This window comes from Salminus brasiliensis, chromosome 3, assembly GCF_030463535.1.
Source record: "Salminus brasiliensis chromosome 3, fSalBra1.hap2, whole genome shotgun sequence".
In the NCBI taxonomy this organism is placed as follows: Eukaryota; Metazoa; Chordata; class Actinopteri; order Characiformes; family Bryconidae; genus Salminus; species Salminus brasiliensis.
The window spans coordinates 39,698,424-39,716,257 of record NC_132880.1 but is presented as its reverse complement, the minus strand read 5'-3'; the positions used below and the strand labels follow the sequence as shown (position 1 = coordinate 39,716,257).

The following is a 17,834-nucleotide window of genomic DNA, read 5'->3' as shown; positions in this document are numbered from 1 at the left end:
GGGATGAGAATGCTGCCTTTTATTAAATACAATTGTGAGAATTAGTTTGAAGAGACATAACTGAACATACAGTGAAGAAAAGTTCCTCAGGTCTGAAATAATAGCAAATGATGACAATTATATGCTCCTTAAGTGAAACTTTTTGAATAACCAAAAGACATCCAAATAATGAGTTGTCCAATGACTTACATAGCTAACCTTTTCTTCTCTATTTAAAATTTTCAAATCTAAGCACATTAAAGCACTTAACTCGTGGAATGTTGTGTTTTGGAACAATGGACATGCTTTATTTCAGAACTTTTCACAATTTATTTAAACATCTCACATATACAAAATAGGTACAATAAACTTTGTGGTTCATTTTGAGAGAGAGAGGCCTCCAAAACCCATTCAAATGGACGAAATGTGCTGTCAGTATGAACAGTGGGGGGGTTGGTGGAACTAAATGCCGGAACAAAAGAGAAATCCAGACAAACTCAAAAAAAAAAAAACCAAACAAAAAAAAGGAATTGTCCACCTGCTTAAAAATGGGGTCATATCAGGCGGACCTGTGCAACACTCCGTAAAGACAATACAAAGTAATACAGTAAAAGTGGTTTCCTCCACAGCTGTATGTGTAGCACCATATATCCCCACTTCAAGTGTATGAGCACCTTTGACAGAGGACAGAACTTGAAGCCTTAGTACCAGCGAGTGACATCTAGGATGTGGGTCAGGTTTGGTAATATTATTTTCTTTATACAGGCATGAGGTAGTTTAAACCTTTTGGAAATTGTGGTTTTAAACCTCCTCTTTGGAAGATATACAAAGACCACAAGTGATGCATACTTTCATTGTTTTTATTACACTTCTTTTGTTTTTTACAAAATGATGGCATGTCCCAAACCATGGTGTTTCCCAGCGTCTCTTTGGGCAGCTGTATTAATTTGCATTGTGCAATGCTCCGTTCAGTCCATTGGTCCTCTCCGATAGAGCCCAGCTTAAGCAAGTGGATGTGCAGAGGAAATCAGCATTCAGTATAAAAAAACAACACAGAGAAGTAGGGCAGAGATTTTTTTCTATTTTCGTTCTTTCTTTCTCTCTTTTTAATTTATCATGAGTCTATTTATTTGAAACAGACTGGGCCAATGTCCAAACCAAACTCTTGATCAGCGCCACCAATGTCCAAAGGTGCAATGTCGAGGATGGGCAGGCGAGATGGTTTATTCGTTCTGTATTCAATGACTGTCTTGCTCCACTGGCCAGTGTGTCTCTGCAGAGGGCATGGTATAAAGGGGAAAACAGGCATTAGTACAAAATAATGCAAGTTTTTCAAACTCATAAATACGTAAATACATCATTGCTGTCACATGAAAGCCTTGCATGTCTGAAACAGCAACTTTTTAACTTCTCTTTAAAAAAGCAAAAAGTTTGAAAGGCTTGCTTTTCCAGATTTCTGTTGGTCCTTTTGTTGTGAAAGGTGATATAAGGACAGTCTGCTTTTTTTAATAGTGTCAAAAGAAAACTCCACCTCCATATTCACAAGGCTCTCCAATGACAGCAATAACATTAACATTATCAAATTAACAAAGATTGAAGATGAACTTACAGTGCAGCCATCCTCCAGAACACTGAAGGTGAAGCGGCTGTTGCCCTCTGCCCTGAGCTCCACATCATTGGAGCCCTGCAGCAGAACAGCCTTCTTCAGGTTGCCGTTCTCAGCGTCCATGTAGGCAATGCTGTTCTTGCAGTGGTAGGTGACGTTCTGAACGGCCTGGTTAGCCAGGAGACGCATGAAAGCCAGCTGTGTAGCCATGGACTGTGGGCTCAGGGTCTCATCGTTATAGCCGAACTGAAAAGAATAAAAGAAACATACAATATATAGCATTAGCATAATGGCTTGTATGTCTTTTGTGAAATAAGAAGCCTACATAGTCTCTACATCTGGTTGTGAAAGACATCTGAAATTCATTCACCTCAGTTCCACCATTGATGGTCTCGCCAAACCAGATGTGCTTCTTCTCCTGGGAGCTTCTGTACCAGTTCTTGCGTGCAATGCTCTCGGGGTGAGCGTGGATGCAGGTCTGACCAGTGGAGAAGTCGCAGTAGGCCTTGATGGCATCCATGGTGCAACCCTGGTTGGGATCAATCCAGTAGAACCCTGCAAAAGAAATACAATCAAATGAATTAGTTTATGTGAATCTCAATAAGTGCTGATCATATTTATCCTCATATGAAAGCACTGAACTGTTTCCTAAAGAATGGTAAGATTTACACAGTGCTACTCACCGCTGGTCCATTCTGGGTGGCTGAGCCTGATGTCACGGCAGGTGCGGGCAGGGTTCTTCTTGGAGCCCTCAGGTGAGAGCAGGTTGTCAATCTGAGTGTTCAGGGACTTGATGGTAGCATCCACCTCGTAGTCCTTAGCCCTGAGAGCAGCCTGATCGGCTCTGTACTCATCGTAGCCACCAGAAATGTCATATCCGCCTCCAGCGGCACCAGGGGGTCCAGGCAGACCAGGAGATCCGGGAGGTCCCTGAAGATCAAGTTTGCACCTTGGTTATTCTGTGCTTAAGTCAGTTTGCCAGGATACAGGCACATATTGTTGAATGCATGTTTATTTTCAATGATATGGGATAAAATTTTTACTTACAGCAGGTCCAACATGTCCAGCAGGTCCACGGTGTCCAGCAGGTCCAATAGCACCATGAGTGCCAGATCTACCATCCTTGCCTGGTGGGCCGTTGGGACCAGCTGGGCCCTAAAGGTGAATTATAGAAATGTTACAAATACTGCCTAAAGGTCCATGGCTGAACAGAGATCTGTGATCAGAAAAAAGGCAAGTTACTTACTCTGGGACCAGCAGGACCAGCAGGACCAGCAGAACCGGTATCACCAGAAGGACCCTGTCAAAATCATGAACCATACACAAATGAGTACTGAGCATGGTATGCCCTTACATAATGACCAACTATTACACCAATCTATTATTAGGGTCACTCACGTTGGGTCCAGGCATTCCCTGCAGACCAGGGTGTCCACGCAGTCCCTTCATGCCTCTGTCTCCCTTGTCTCCAGCCACACCCTTCTCACCACGAGGTCCAGCAGAGCCCTGCAGATTTCAAGAAAACGCTGAGTGCTGAGAAGGCTAATTATTATTTTATACCAAATATAATACCAGATACAAACACATCAACAGTAAATACATATTTTTTACTTACAGGTGCACCTCTTGCACCAGCAGGGCCAACTGGTCCAGAAGATCCAGAGGGTCCCTGAAGGAAAGGACAGGAAAAGATTGAGAGAGCAATTCTAACTCAATTAAATCTACTCTATATCCATACAGGCCATGCTGTCAATGAGAACAGCTAATAACACATTACTGTCTATATCTCCAATGTATAGTGTATATATGGTACTTTTAGTGATTGTGCTTCAGTCCTGGATACTTACAGCCTCACCACGGTTTCCAGGTCTGCCAACAGCGCCACTAGGTCCAACAGGTCCGGGGGCACCAGCAATTCCGAGTGGTCCAGGAGATCCAGGCTCACCACGATCTCCCTGTCAGTTCAAAGCAGTAGAGTTAAGATCTAATATCCATTTACAGATTTTCTCTACACATTTCGTAACTTACATATTAGTTCCATAGTAGTTTAGAATAATAAGAGCATGAACCCTAAGGGGTTAATGCTACTGCATTAACACGGAGGCAAAGGGAAAAAAATGAAGAGTAAACTTACACAGTCCTATGCAAATATGGCACTTCCAAAAAACGTTTACCTTAATGCCAGCTGCACCAGGACGGCCAGGTGGGCCATCATTACCGGGGCTACCCTATAGAGAAATGAAAAAAATAAAACTGTGTGAATGTATGCATTCCCAGCTTTTCCAACTTGAAGCCCATCCTGAGATCTTTGGGATTTAGAAATGTAGTTTGTTTTCAAATTCAAAAGAAGTCATTTTAAAAATCTGCAGTTGTATAATCTCTGAATGCTGTTGTATGACTTTGATCATTGCTCAGCCATAACATTAACACCACCTGCCTAGGACCTGCTGTCTAATATATCCCACCCTTCGAAAGATGCCACTGAAGAGGAAGATAATCAATAGTTTTAACTTTACCTCGCAGTGGTTTTAATGTTATGGCTGATCTGTGTATATTAAATATAGTTTTCTGATTAAACAGGCCCAAAATGGATCAAATGAACTGCTAAGGTAGCACCCAAAATATTTTGTCATATTCACAGCTAATTATTTAAAAATCATTCATACACACATGGTCTGTTAGTTACTATTTTGAGACTTCAGAATTAATTTTCAGTGCCAAGGCCACTGAATAGTGGTACCCCAATTGCCCCTAAGAGGTTTTGTATTCTTTCTATCTGCAATACTAACAAATAATTCAATAGGTACAGCAATAGCTCCATTGGTGAACCATAGAAAGAACATTAATTAGTATTAATTTAATTGGGAGTTGGACAGTACCTAAAATGTTAAAGGTCAGTACAGTCATTACAGTATGTAATTTGTCATATGTTTCACATCATGGAAATGCTGAAATACATCATCACAGAACCCCTGTTTCAAATGTCTGCACAGCTTACCTCACGTCCAGCCTCTCCCTGAGGACCAGTCATACCAGGCATACCATTGTTACCAGGGGGACCACGGGGGCCAGGAGCACCAAAAGGACCGACTCTGCCAGGCTCACCCTGGGAAACACATCACCTTCCAAGTTAACCACCAGCATGAGGGCATTCAGTGTATAAGCTATCTTGCAGCACATCTGCACTGTTCACTATGAAACTAACAAAATTATAGCACAGTCAAACTGACCAGAGTTGATCAGAATGTGGTTTCGACACTTACAACAGAACCGGCACCACCAGGAAGACCACGTTCACCTCTGGAGCCGGGAAGACCGTTGAATCCCTGAGATCCAAGCTGACCCTGAGGTCCAGCAATTCCAGGTGGTCCCTGTGATTAGAACATAAAGGTGTTGCCTTAATTGTTGATTTCAGTTTGTTAAGGTATGCATTGGGACAGCCTATGAATGGTCATATCAACGTACCATGGGGCCAGACTCTCCAGGAGATCCCTTCTCACCAGATGGGCCAGGAGGTCCAATCAGGCCATTCTCTCCCTGTGGTCCAGCAGGTCCAACGTCACCACGGAGACCACGAGGTCCATCTTTTCCAGCAGCACCAGTGGGACCAGGTGGTCCAACAATACCCTACAGATTGGGAAAATGCAAGACTTTTTAGTCCACAGAGAATCCATCCTGTGATTAGAAAAGCATGTGCTCAAGCTGAGTTCAAGCCTATGATATTGCACTCAATGCTGGAAGCTTCAGTAGGCATTAGAATTAGAACACTCACAGCAGGTCCAGCAGGTCCAACTCTGCCAGCAGCACCAGGGAAACCAGTCAAACCCTGGCATATAGATGACGATAAAATGTTGCACATTAGCAATGTATCCAAGAAACCAGAACCTTTAGAATTTCATGAATAGTCTCATAATGATTACTGAATCAACTTACAGGGGGGCCGCTGTCACCACGAGCACCAGGGGGGCCAGCAGGACCAGAAGGGCCCTTTTAAACACAAAACAATTCAAAACAGGTTATAGGAAAACTCCTCATTGTCACCTTTTGTAATTGAGGTGCTGATCACCTCAAAAGAGAAATGAATGATTTAAAGCTAAGCTACCATTTTAAGCTAGTTGCACCTATTGCTTGCAGTTGCTTTACAGCCATAAAAAGGCCTCTTGCCATTTATACAAATTATTACCTGTTGTACTTCACTGCAGTGAAAAAGTGCAGAAATTGTGCTGAAAAGAATTCTGAACTTTTCATATGCTGCAGGCAATTTTGCAGCCATTGCAATGCCTACTGCTACTCTTATTTACATTTTAATGTAAAATCTATTGACGTTTATACACAGACAAATAAAATGTGTATATAGTATGCGTCTAATATGTGTCTGTTTACCTTGCAAATATCTGTATTGCTACTGTCTATTTATCTATCAGTGTGTGTGTGTTTGTGTGTAAATATAAATGATAAGTAAGGGTTATTTTTATAAGCTATTAAAGATTCAATCTGCAGTTCAGAAAGTTTTATTTATTTATTTATTTTTACTTACGAGAGGTCCGGTGTTACCAGCAGGGCCGGCAGGGCCAGAAGGTCCAACATCACCCTTAGCACCACCAGGACCCTTCTCGCCTCTAGCTCCAGTCTGGCCATCAGCACCCTACAAAAGACATAGAAACCATATCAGTCTATGTCCTGCTGAAAATAAGAACACCAAGAAAGGAACAGAGATGCATGTGCACTTACAGGGGGTCCAGCAAATCCGGGAGGTCCAGCTGGGCCAGACTCACCACGCTCTCCCTGAAATGAGATGAATAAGATTGTAGTAGAATTAATAACATAACAAGGAAAATGAATGAATATTTATACATGAGTTGCTTTAATCTTTAGAAAAATGTGTTTTCTTAATATTTGTAACAGCTTAAAGTAGAGAAATAAAGCTTACAGGAGAACCACGGGCTCCGGCAGGGCCAGGAGGACCGAAGGAGCCAGTCTCACCCTGGAAGATAACAAGTTCAATATTTTAGGGTACATGAATAAATTTTAAAACTAGATTAAAATAGGTGGAAAGAACACAACTCAAATATCCTGTAACAGTATAAAAATAATTCAAGATTAGTAGAGTTATTCAAAGTGAAAGAGGGTCAGGAAAGGAGGACGTGGTAATGTTTGAAGAAGTGGGTAGGACAACGCTTGTGAGAACTGCACAAAGCTACATAACATGTCATATTTGTATAAAATCCTGTAATATTACACTACCGCCTCAGTCCACATGCTTCTTCCCTTTTAGTGAGGGTTCTGTATCTCTCGGGTTGTCCAGAAATGTATGTGTAAAGTGTGTCCTTTAGGGGTTGCCAAAAGTGTAAATTACTCTTCCCGACTGTAGGGGGAGCCAATGAGCAAGAAATACCAATTCTCGCACAATGCTGCTTTAAGGCTTCCAGGTGTACTGTATTTCCCCACCCATGCAGAAAAGGGTGGAAAGGAAACTTGAGTAATGTACAATGTCTGATATGGAGGACCACTGTGAAGCAATCACTGGACTTAGCAGAGCACTTAAAAATGTTCATTTTTATCAGAATATCCCCCCAACTAGGCCGTTATCAGTCTGAACAGCATTAGGGATTTTTGTTCACATAAAAAATGACATGAATAGGCTTTTGATAAATTTGCCTCAGACTAGCTATCTTTTATAGGTGTGTTTAGTGTTTCTTCAGGTCTGCTTATCAAGTGCATTGCATGGGACTGGAGTCTGCATTAGGAAGCATGCAATATTTCCACTGATGAATTCTGTAGGTTAAGGTTGTAGTTTAATGTGATATCCCAGATGTGTGATATTTTAACTTTGGTTGTAGTTGTCTTCATCTTTAGTGCTCTATTCCACAACATGGTTCCTCCAGTGCTTTGTTGTGCCTTTCCAGCAGAGGGCGATGGTGAGTTAATACACACACTCTATGTCTACAGTATCAATTCACTGAATTCTTAGAGATCGGTCTTGATCTTCTCTTGATTGTCTTGCTTTCTTCGTAAAGTCATTATAAATATAGCTTTCATGTTCCCAGAGTAGTTTTGATGTTCCACACGGCAGGTACAATCCACCAGGAAGGCAATTTGTGCCAGGTATGCCAAGGATTTAGGGTAAGCTTTAACATTCTCAGCATTCAACTGCAGGAGTGTGACTATGCCTTAAAAATAAAAATATGCCTTTCTCTGTTAAGACCTTGAAGGCTTTCCACCTTAATTGGAACATTTATGTTACAGCTGCAACTTTTAAATGAAAAAGATTAAATAAAATTAAAATGTGAAAATGATGAATACGAACTTTAGCTTCATCCTAGGTTTGAGGTGGTTAGCTCGTATACTCTAATCATTTGGTTAATTGCGGCAGGGATTTTTCTGAAGGCAGGGCTTCAGTGATGGTCTATAAACATGGATAAGTGGCTAGCTACAGGCTCTTTTATTCCATGCATCAATATTACCACAACATTCCCAACTGGAAGGTACCTAGCTATGACACACAACATTGATCAGCTGTGTTTTTAGCATCCGGAAAGTGAGTACAGCTAAAATGCTGAAAAGTGCAGCCAACAGCCTTTAAACTACACAGTGTGTAGTACTACAGAAAATGGGTGTGTACTTTTTTTTATAAATACTGTTATTACTAGGTTAAAATCCCCTCCTCTTGATGTTGGAAGATTTCAGTCATGCCTTTGTTGAACTGTAAAGTACAGAAGCTGAGACTATTCTTTACCTTGTCACCATTGGCACCAGCAGGTCCAGGAGGTCCGCTGGGTCCAGGAGCACCCTGGTGAACAACCAAAAATGCATCTTAAGTATGTGAATGTGTTACTTGAACAGAAATACTGAATAAATCTTGTGATACTTCTTCAAAGAAGCTTAGCTTGGAACTTACACGGGCACCATCTCTTCCAGCATTGCCCTCCAAGCCTCTGTATCCAGCCTCACCCTATTTGTGTAGATGAAAGAAAAAGTCTCTTTAGATTATGAACCATAAGAATAGACACCAAAACTGCCAGTTGAGGCAATATCCAGAAAATGCAAGGTGCAATAAAAAGTGGATGGATGGCTTGGATCTTCAGAACTGACCTTCTCGCCCTTAGGTCCTGGAGTACCAGCAGCACCACGCTCACCAGGCATACCAGAAGCACCCTGGTGTCCTGGGGCACCAGCAGCTCCAACAGCACCAGGCTCACCCTGAGAAGAAACATTAAAGACTTTGTCAGGACAATTGTGGTGGTTTCAACATACCTGTGAACCAACAGTGAAGCAGTATAGCATCCTTCAACACTAAAATGTTGCATACAAACTGCATGTATAATAAGCATGCTGTTCAATGGATCATAATAAAGAAGGTTTCCATGTATTATTACTAAAAGCAGTATAACAGAGGATGCACTACCTTGCTTCCATCAGGACCAGGAGTACCAGCAGGTCCCCTAGAACCAATAGGTCCCTGGGCTCCAGAAGCACCAGCAGGTCCAGGGGTACCACGCTCTCCCTAGACAGAAATAAAAAAGGAGAAGATGGTCATAAACTGCCCTTGAATTTGCACAAATATAAGTTAAAGTATATTAATGGCCAGAAAAAGGCAAGATACCTTCACACCAGCAGGTCCAGCAACACCTTGGTCTCCGGGGATACCCTATTAGGAGATATGCAGATTGGTAAATGGTTGAGAACGCTTGCCTGTATTGTTATAAGGCAGAACTGTTATCATATCTTTTTATCATTAAAATATGAATTGTTATCAATGAAGGATTTAATTCTAAAACCATGTACAGCGGATCTTGTCATAGCATTTAAGCTCTGGGCTAACGTGGTACACATTTAAAACCCTTCAAGATTCTCCTTATGTACTGTGTCTCTTCTGTATGTGCTAAATTCTGAATGTATTATATGTTGTATCATGCAGAATATGCATAATCTATATTTGTAAGTAGGAGAATCAGGAATATTTATGGTTCATGACTGCCATTATAAGAAGAACTCACTCTATCTCCAGGCTTTCCAGCTTCACCGACAGGTCCAGCAGGTCCAGGAAGACCCTGTGAGGAGGAAGGAAAAGTTAAGACAATGACTCATTTCATTACAAAGAATATTTTCTGACTAGCATTTTCATTGTAGATAATGTAGATTTATTGTAGATGTAGAAGTTATATTTAAGCCATTTGTAGTTCCAGTGTAAATCTGCATTAATGCCAGTGTTGCTACAAATGCTGAGACAGGGTGAAAGAGAATGAATGAGTGCAAATGGGAGACTGACCTGGAAACCAGGAGCACCAGAGGGTCCCTGCTCTCCTTTCTCACCAGAGGCACCCTGCACATAACAGACAAATCACCATTACCATCACAAATCTCACATCAAACAAATGGGCTTCTGACACTTTGATGGCTTGTTTCTGTCAGTCTACTTACAACAAGTCCAACAGGGCCAGCAGGGCCATTGTTGCCATCAGGGCCAGGGGGACCCTACAAAGGAAAATAAGTCAACTTAGTAGGTGGACAATCACATTTAGATGTAAATCAATTAATATTGATATCATATATAAGGCATAGAAAATTGTATGATGCGTACTCTCAGACCAGCAGGACCAGCGGGTCCCTTCTCTCCGGGTTTGCCAGGCTCGCCCTACAGATAAGCACAGACACTATGACACAACTGTTGCACTTTTGGTTTGTTAAGATAGATGATCACAATCATTATAGGTCATATAGGTCACTGATTAGCACTTCCTGCAATGTTGTCAATAAAAATGCATGAGAATGATATCTGACAATATTGTTGCTACTTACAGAGGGTCCTTTAGGGCCAGGGAATCCAATGTTACCAGGCTGACCTCTGGGTCCAGTAGGGCCAGGGGGGCCAGAGCGGCCATCTTGACCAGAAGGACCCTGGAGATGGAGACATAAGAGAACTATGTCACTGTGTCTTCCCTTGTTATCAATGTAAATGCAGGTTGCTGTTACTGTCTACTGCACCTTGCACTGGTGCTGTGCACTATGTGTAAGTATGTAGGTACGTGTAGTATAAGTATGTGTAGTATGCAAAATTATGTGTCTGTTTACTCAATATTGTTTTTTTCTATCAGCAATCAATTAATTGTAAAGGCAGACACTTACAGCAGGTCCCTCCTTTCCTGGGGGTCCAGCGCTGCCAGGGCTTCCAGGGAGACCCTGTAAGGAGAGGGTAAATTAACATACATCGTCCTTTGAACAACTTCTGGCTGACCATTCAATCAGTTATATTATAAATGTTCTTCATTGATGATCATTTTAATATAAGGCCAATCAAAATCATTCTGAATATGAATAACACTCAAACTGGTGATTTCTACTTACTCTGGCTCCAGTCAGACCAGACTCGCCAGCACGACCAGCATCACCAGGGGGTCCACGAGGTCCAGCAGCACCAGTGGCACCTCTTGGGCCAGGCATGCCCTGGGGACAAAGATTAGAGGTCAGTATTGCCACACATTTCAGCAGTGACATTATGATATTATTTTGTATTATTCAGTTCTATTTCTACTTTAATGATATCAGATTTTTAGTACTACTCAAGTTAATGTGGCCTCAGTCTGGTTTTACTAGATTATGATTAGCATTTTACTAACATTCCCTAATTATGGCCAGGCTTATCATTAGATGGAGTAAAGTTATGTATAATGACACCATAATCTTACCATTGGTCCAGCTCTACCTCCCTGGCCAGGAAGACCACGGGTTCCAGCAGCTCCCTATATGGGAAAGGTTACAGGAGTTAATGAATCTGTGCAAGCTTAACATGAAATTGACATCTACTTGTGAAGGTAAGCATCAATCAAAGTATGTGACTGTATAAATTGTAACTATTACTATCAAGCATCTTACACAACTGTTAAAAAGACTGAAATCACTTCATGTGATTTTAACTATTGTCTGTTAAGCTGCTAACAATTTATCCAACAATATCAATATAACAATATAGATTAAATAAAAATCATGCGTAGATCAAATTATTACATAATTGAAGATACTGTTGGACAAGACTAAAGCTATTAAATGATAAGTAATGATAGGCAATGCATTGCGATAATCCATTCCTGGATGTTAATTTTTATTATACACTGTCAGGAAAAATTTATTTCACAGGTACAAGGAAAGACCATCTGGATATACCCTCAAATGCTAAAGGTCTTAAGGTCCAGTTGTGTACCTTAATGCAAGTCAACTACATTCACTTGGATGGTACACTTTAGCCCTCTATAGACCATCTATAGAAGTCCAAATTGTTAAATATCTGGTAAATAGAAAAAGGTAGTAAAATCAGGGTAAGAATTTAGGTAAGGTTTAGGTTTTGGATAATTTGTTGAATGTAGGTTAAAGTTAAGGATCTATTAAGCATCTAAAGTGTTATTATCAAATAAAGTGGGAAAGTGTCAAAGATGTAATGTACAGTTATGCTCCTCAACTACAGGTTCTGAAGGTATACCTGGGGTACCGCACCAGTGATAATTTGGTACCTTTTTCTGAGAGTGTAACTTAATTCTCAGTGTTTTACAGCTTATTAGCATTTGCTATACAACACTGTTCATTATTCTGGGAACATCTAAAATGTTTACTTTTTTTACAGCTTCTATACGTTATTTGAAACCTACAAAGCTCTGGAGTTCTAGAATCACATTAGAATCATGTTAGTGTACACTTATAAATACATAATTTTCACATTATTAAAAACACTAATTCCATCCTACCAAATGTCCAAAAAACCAAACAAACAATCAAACACTACTTACTCTAGCTCCACGCAGGCCAGCAGGTCCGGTAGCTCCCTGCTCGCCAGTTGATCCTCTCTTACCCTCCTCACCAGCAGGACCAGGGGGACCTTGAGGACCAGAGCTACCCTGCACACAACAAGAGCAGAGAGGTCAAAGAAGCAGGACATATGTGCAGATGGAGAAAGATGTGTATGTGCACAGAGATGAAGCACTCTCATTTGTTTACATGTGGCTGTACTGTTGTACTTACAGGCTCTCCCTTGACACCGGAATCTCCCTTCACTCCAATGGGACCAGGGTCACCCTATTTGTAGATGCAATAAAAAGAAATAAAAAATCAGTACTTGAGTATTTGAATGCAGGACATAGAATGTAAATAAGGCTGCTGTTGCTGAATATATATGCTTACTCTAAGCTCACTGTCAGGTTTTAGCAGGTGTCTGTGTGTTAAAACTGGTAAAAGGCTGGTAAAATGGAACTCACAGCAAGGCCTCTGGGGCCAGAAGGTCCAGTAGGTCCCTGGGGGCCAGGGCCTCCTCTAGGGCCAGGGAAACCAGGGGCACCAGCAACTCCAGGGGTACCCTATAAGAGACGTCAGACAGATGAGTACATCAGTAAGTAAGTAAGTAAGTAAGTATTTTGTAATTAATACAGTAGTTTTGAAAATTCTGATTGTGTTGATGTACATAATAATTTTATGTTATTGCTATTTTTAATGAACCCATGATGTACCATTACTATGTGCAGCATCCCAAATAGTGGTGTCAGAAACATCAATATATATTTAAATAATACAAATACTAATTTCCCACAGTACTGATACAATAAATATCATGTGAGGGAGAGAATTATGGCATGTGGCTTGTAATTGTATGACTCTCCTAGGCCTCACCAATGTGAAAAAGGTTATATTGTTGGGCCAGCAGATGTTTCTGAAGTGTACACCAACCTGAATTTTTATTTAGTCATTTTAAGTCTTGTTGCTTGTTAATAATCTACTGCTGTTTCCAATAATTATGTCTAATGTTTTCAGTATTTTATTTACAACAAGAGATCCTGTTGTTGTAAAATTCCTGTGGTAATTCTAGTATTGTGACTAGAACACTAATCTTAATACTACAATTTTTAAGTTTGAGGAAAGTTGGTCATGATTCTAATAAAAGCTTTGTTATAATTATGGCTACCTTTCCTAAAATGTCTCTTGATACTGGCCCAGCAGAGGCCATTTTTATATGCCTCCTGATACAAACAGCTAGACAGCCAGTAGAACTGGATAATTAAAATAATTTCTAATCTGCACAATTACAATTTATAAAAGCATCAAATGGCTGCTTCCGTAAGACGTTAATTGAAATGAAGTGCACTGGAGATGAAAGTGTAAAATCGTAGTATACGTAAATCCTCATTTTAACCACATTGTTTGAAACAACCTTTGAGATGCATTTCAATCAGGGTCAGGACTGACTTTCAGCAGCGATACACCTGCTCACATGCGTCTGTACTGTATGCTGTGTGGCCTCTATCAAACCTTCAGCAGGTTCAGTTATGTGAGTTCCTTCCAGCTAATTCTGAACTCATGTTTTGTGATGAATACTTACAGCGGCTCCCTTAGCTCCGTTCAATCCATTGGCACCAGGGTTTCCCTAAAGAGAGGCAACCAGAGTGAGTCAGTGGAATGCTGTTATAAGAGGGGGTTAATCAAAAGCCAACTAATGAGTATACTTACAGCAGGACCAACGGGGCCAACAGCACCATTGGGTCCAGGCTCTCCTCTCTGTCCCTGAGGTCCAGAGGGGCCAGTGGGACCAGCACCTCCAATCTCTCCCTGTTGAAGAAGAGTGCGGATGATGAGGACCCATTAGCAGGCACAATCAGTGACACAGTTAAGGTGGTAAGGGGGGATTGTGTCATGGGGGCAGTGGAGTTCATTTTTGAGACAGTGGAAAATAGTGGTTTTAAATGAATGATTAGGTTTATGTAATAAATTCGGTTCATTCTTATTATAAATAATCTGCTTAATCCACAGTAGATATCATAGACATTAGTTTAGCTAGGCCAAGGCTAGGCCTTTCATTTGCAGTTATACAGCCTGAGACAATATAAAAAGTAAAACAATGATAGGTCCTGGCAGCTGTTGTACACATAGTGAATGTTTAAGGTGGACTTTAAGGACCAAACGTCTTCCTCAGGTTGACTTACTTTAGGTCCAGGGGCACCAGGGAAACCTGGAGGGCCAGCAGCTCCAAGAGGACCCTGGTAAGAAAGGTCACACACAGGACACATCATTAGATCAGACGTTGAAGCTTTATCCAGGAGACAAAAAATTCAAACGTCAGATACTCACAGCAGGGCCAGCAGGACCAGTGTTACCATCAGCACCACGAGCACCAGCTGGACCAGAAGGACCAACACGACCTCTCTCACCAGGCAGACCACGGCCACCCTAAAATGGTACACATTCACAGACAAAGATCGTGAGAACAATTTGGAACTCAGCCTCAAGTCACGATGGAGCTTGACTTGATAAGATGTTAAGATAAGATGATAAGATGATGTTTCTATGGAAACCTACTCTTTGTCCAGGGGTTCCATTAGCACCATGAGCACCATTCTCGCCCTAAATAAGAAAAAGACAAAGGAAAGTTCAGGCCTGTATGTTGAATAATCAAGTGAAATATGATGCTTATACAGTGACACAAGCAAACTTCTGCTGGTTGCTGATTTTACCTTAGCGCCAGCTGCACCAGGCTCTCCTTTACGTCCATCAAGACCATTGTAGCCCTGTGATACAGAGAAAAATTAATTACTGAGGAGAACCATCTTCTTCTTTCTTTTGGTCAAGCTTTCACTTTCATTTTAATCTGGTTTCATTCGGTTGTTGATTTCTGAATTATGTCTTAGATACTCCTGCTAGTTAATTTGTACTTGCTAATATGTTCCGAACATCAAGCTTTTGTGCCCTGAAACAGTACAATGTGCAGTATTATACTACAGATCATCGTGTTTTCAATCACATGCTGGATCAGCTACTTACTCTGTGTCCCTTCATGCCAGGAAGTCCAGGAGTTCCTGGGAAACCACGAGCACCCTGTAGAAGAGACAGAAAAGAGGACAAGTGAAGGTTACAAGGTGTTTTATATGTGTTGTTCCTTTTCATCCATTGTCTCTTTGTATATTGTCTACTGCATCTCTCATTTTCTTCAACAAGACTTTTGAAGGTTGACATGACATGTTATGAACCAGTGCAGTGTTTATAATGAGGAAACAATAAGCAGATAACCTGCAGCAGGTCAAAGAAATATCTGGTCCAAGTAATCACTTATAAATGAATTAAACAGGTGTGTTTATAGTTCTGATATGAACAAACCACAAGGGCCTTTCCACCGCCATGTTTTAAGGTTGGCTTACCTGAGCACCTGCAGGTCCTCTGTCTCCGGGCTTGCCAGGTCTGCCATTGTTACCCTGCACGGAAATTACATGCTGTCAGATCTGTTTCTCCATTATGTGGCTCACAGTGATTTGCTAGCAACCCACATATTGATCAAATCCAAATCTATGGCGTTCAAATGAAAGCAAAGCATTTTACTTACATCTTCACCAGACTTGCCAGGAGGTCCAGGGGGTCCACGTGGGCCAACTCCACCCTATTAAAAGTCAAAGAAAGATGTAGTATCAAACAATTTTTGGTGGCCTAAGACTTTTGGACAGAACTGTATCTTGATCACAACATGCTAACATCAATCAACTATCAATCAGTGCTACTGCGCATTGGTTAACTTGATCAGCGTTACACTTTTGAAAGAAATTAGGTGAAGTCAGGTCTGTGTCTGTTAATATTAAAATGAATGTAAGGTATTCTTACAGCCTGTCCAGGCTCTCCGGGCTCGCCAGCATGTCCTTGGAGTCCTTGGGGTCCCTATGCAACAAGCCAAAACATAACATTGGCCATCAGACATTTTGCAAAAACCTGTATCTGAAAATAATTGTTTATGAATATGAACAGCATTGGAGCAATTAACATATTTCATCATTAGCCATCAAGCTGATATTTGATATTTAATACATTTATTTGATTAATAGAAGAGAAGAATAGAGATAGGAATTTTGGTAAATGGTAAATTATCTATATATGTATATATATTGACAACAGCATTAAAATGTATAGATATCTGCATCAGATACAAAGATATCAGCTTTAGGATGCCATATTCATGCATCCACATTGGAAATCCCTGAAAATGCCACTTACAGGAGAACCAGGGGGTCCAGCAGGGCCTCTGGCTCCCATCAGACCCTTCAAAGAAGAACAAAGAATGTTTTACAAAGATTGAATAAAAGATAAAGACAAAGATACGATCATGTTAATTCAGTGTGATTGCCTGTATAGCATATGCACAGTCACTGCTGTGGGTCATTCTGAAAGCTGAGAGTAACTGAGGCTGACTGTGATTAGCATGTTCTGTTCCATTACCCAACTACAGCTACTCACCATAGGTCCAGGGCCAGGCTCGGGGCCTTTAGCGTCATACTGAGCAGCAAAGTTCTGTTCAAAGGCAAAGAAAATGACATGTTTTAGCTTCTTATCCAAATACAGATTATTACTATGCCTAATTATTTGAATATGCCATCAGGTTCATGTGATGTCAATTATATGGGTGTTCATACCTACAGCTATCTCAAAATAAATAAATAAAATCATACAAATCATATGTAATGTTCTGTTGTATTAAAAGCACAACTACTTTACAGTTAAATTACAACATCAGAGGCCATTACAGTTCAAAAGGTCATTGGGGTAGGGAGGGGTCATGTGATGTGAACCAAAAGCTATACACCCTGTGCATAAGCTATAGGTCAGTGGAACAACAACAACAAAAACATTAACAATAGAGAATCACTCCCAACCAGCCCTTAAGGCCCCCCACCATGAATAAGGTGCCATTGTGCCTACAATGGTTTAGTGTATTCCAGTGCAAACCTTACTTACACTTTTACACTTACTTACAATTTGCAGATTCTGGCTTTTGCCACAAACTGTCTGCAAGTTCACAAGGCAAAGGAGATAAGAATCAAATATGTACTTACTCCACCAAGACCAGGAGGGCCAGGGGGGCCAGGAGGCCCAGGAAGTCCAGGTTTGCCGGGTTTACCATCTGGTCCTTTAGGACCCTGATAGAGAACAAGATTTAGTTAAAACGTTATATGTCAAATCTAGATCCAGTCTAACTGTAGCTAGAACCAGCTCTGATTTTACTACTAGAAAACATTATTCACTATTCTGTTGCTTAAACCACAGTACCAAAAATGGCTAGCCTGTAATTCCTTAAAGGCCCTTTTACAATAATAATACTGTATAAAAGTGAGGTAGAAAAAAAATAGACTTAATAATGAAGTTAAATAGAATAAACATGGAATCACGTAAAGTATAATAACCAAAAGACTGTCACTGTGAGTGATACATATATATGAACATGGATGTGTTCTTGTTT

General features: G+C 40.8%; 1 protein-coding gene across 1 annotated transcript; it reads right to left on the bottom strand.

The window, feature by feature from the left end:
* Positions 1-258: 258 nt before the first annotated feature.
* Positions 259-17,459, bottom strand: col1a2 (collagen, type I, alpha 2). Its single transcript, XM_072676105.1, has 47 exons — positions 17,431-17,459; positions 16,835-16,888; positions 16,595-16,639; positions 16,208-16,261; positions 15,936-15,989; positions 15,754-15,807; positions 15,380-15,433; positions 15,073-15,126; positions 14,918-14,962; positions 14,690-14,788; positions 14,545-14,598; positions 14,072-14,170; positions 13,944-13,988; positions 12,829-12,927; positions 12,596-12,649; positions 12,364-12,471; positions 11,272-11,325; positions 10,931-11,029; positions 10,712-10,765; positions 10,385-10,483; positions 10,167-10,220; positions 10,007-10,060; positions 9,855-9,908; positions 9,583-9,636; positions 9,189-9,233; positions 8,991-9,089; positions 8,678-8,785; positions 8,484-8,537; positions 8,322-8,375; positions 6,516-6,569; positions 6,317-6,370; positions 6,123-6,230; positions 5,519-5,572; positions 5,358-5,411; positions 5,051-5,212; positions 4,849-4,956; positions 4,584-4,691; positions 3,760-3,813; positions 3,433-3,540; positions 3,201-3,254; positions 2,984-3,091; positions 2,832-2,885; positions 2,633-2,740; positions 2,269-2,515; positions 1,956-2,140; positions 1,589-1,831; positions 259-1,252 (listed from the first exon to the last, which is right to left on the bottom strand). Exons 2-47 carry the CDS (start codon positions 16,835-16,837, stop codon positions 1,106-1,108), a joined length of 3,813 nt encoding a protein of 1,270 aa, XP_072532206.1. The 5' UTR covers positions 16,838-16,888; positions 17,431-17,459; the 3' UTR covers positions 259-1,105.
* Between the last annotated feature and the right edge of the window lie 375 nt (positions 17,460-17,834).

What these genes read in the sequence shown, in the direction of transcription:
- col1a2 (XM_072676105.1), bottom strand. An exon ending in CCGGATTTGCTGGACCCCCT is followed by an intron (nt 6,231 to 6,316) that starts GTAAGTGCACAT and finishes TGTCTTTTGTAG; the next exon opens with GGTGCTGATGGCCAGACTGG. An exon ending in CTGGTCCTGCTGGTCCCAGA is followed by an intron (nt 2,741 to 2,831) that starts GTAAGTAACTTG and finishes ATTCACCTTTAG; the next exon opens with GGCCCAGCTGGTCCCAACGG.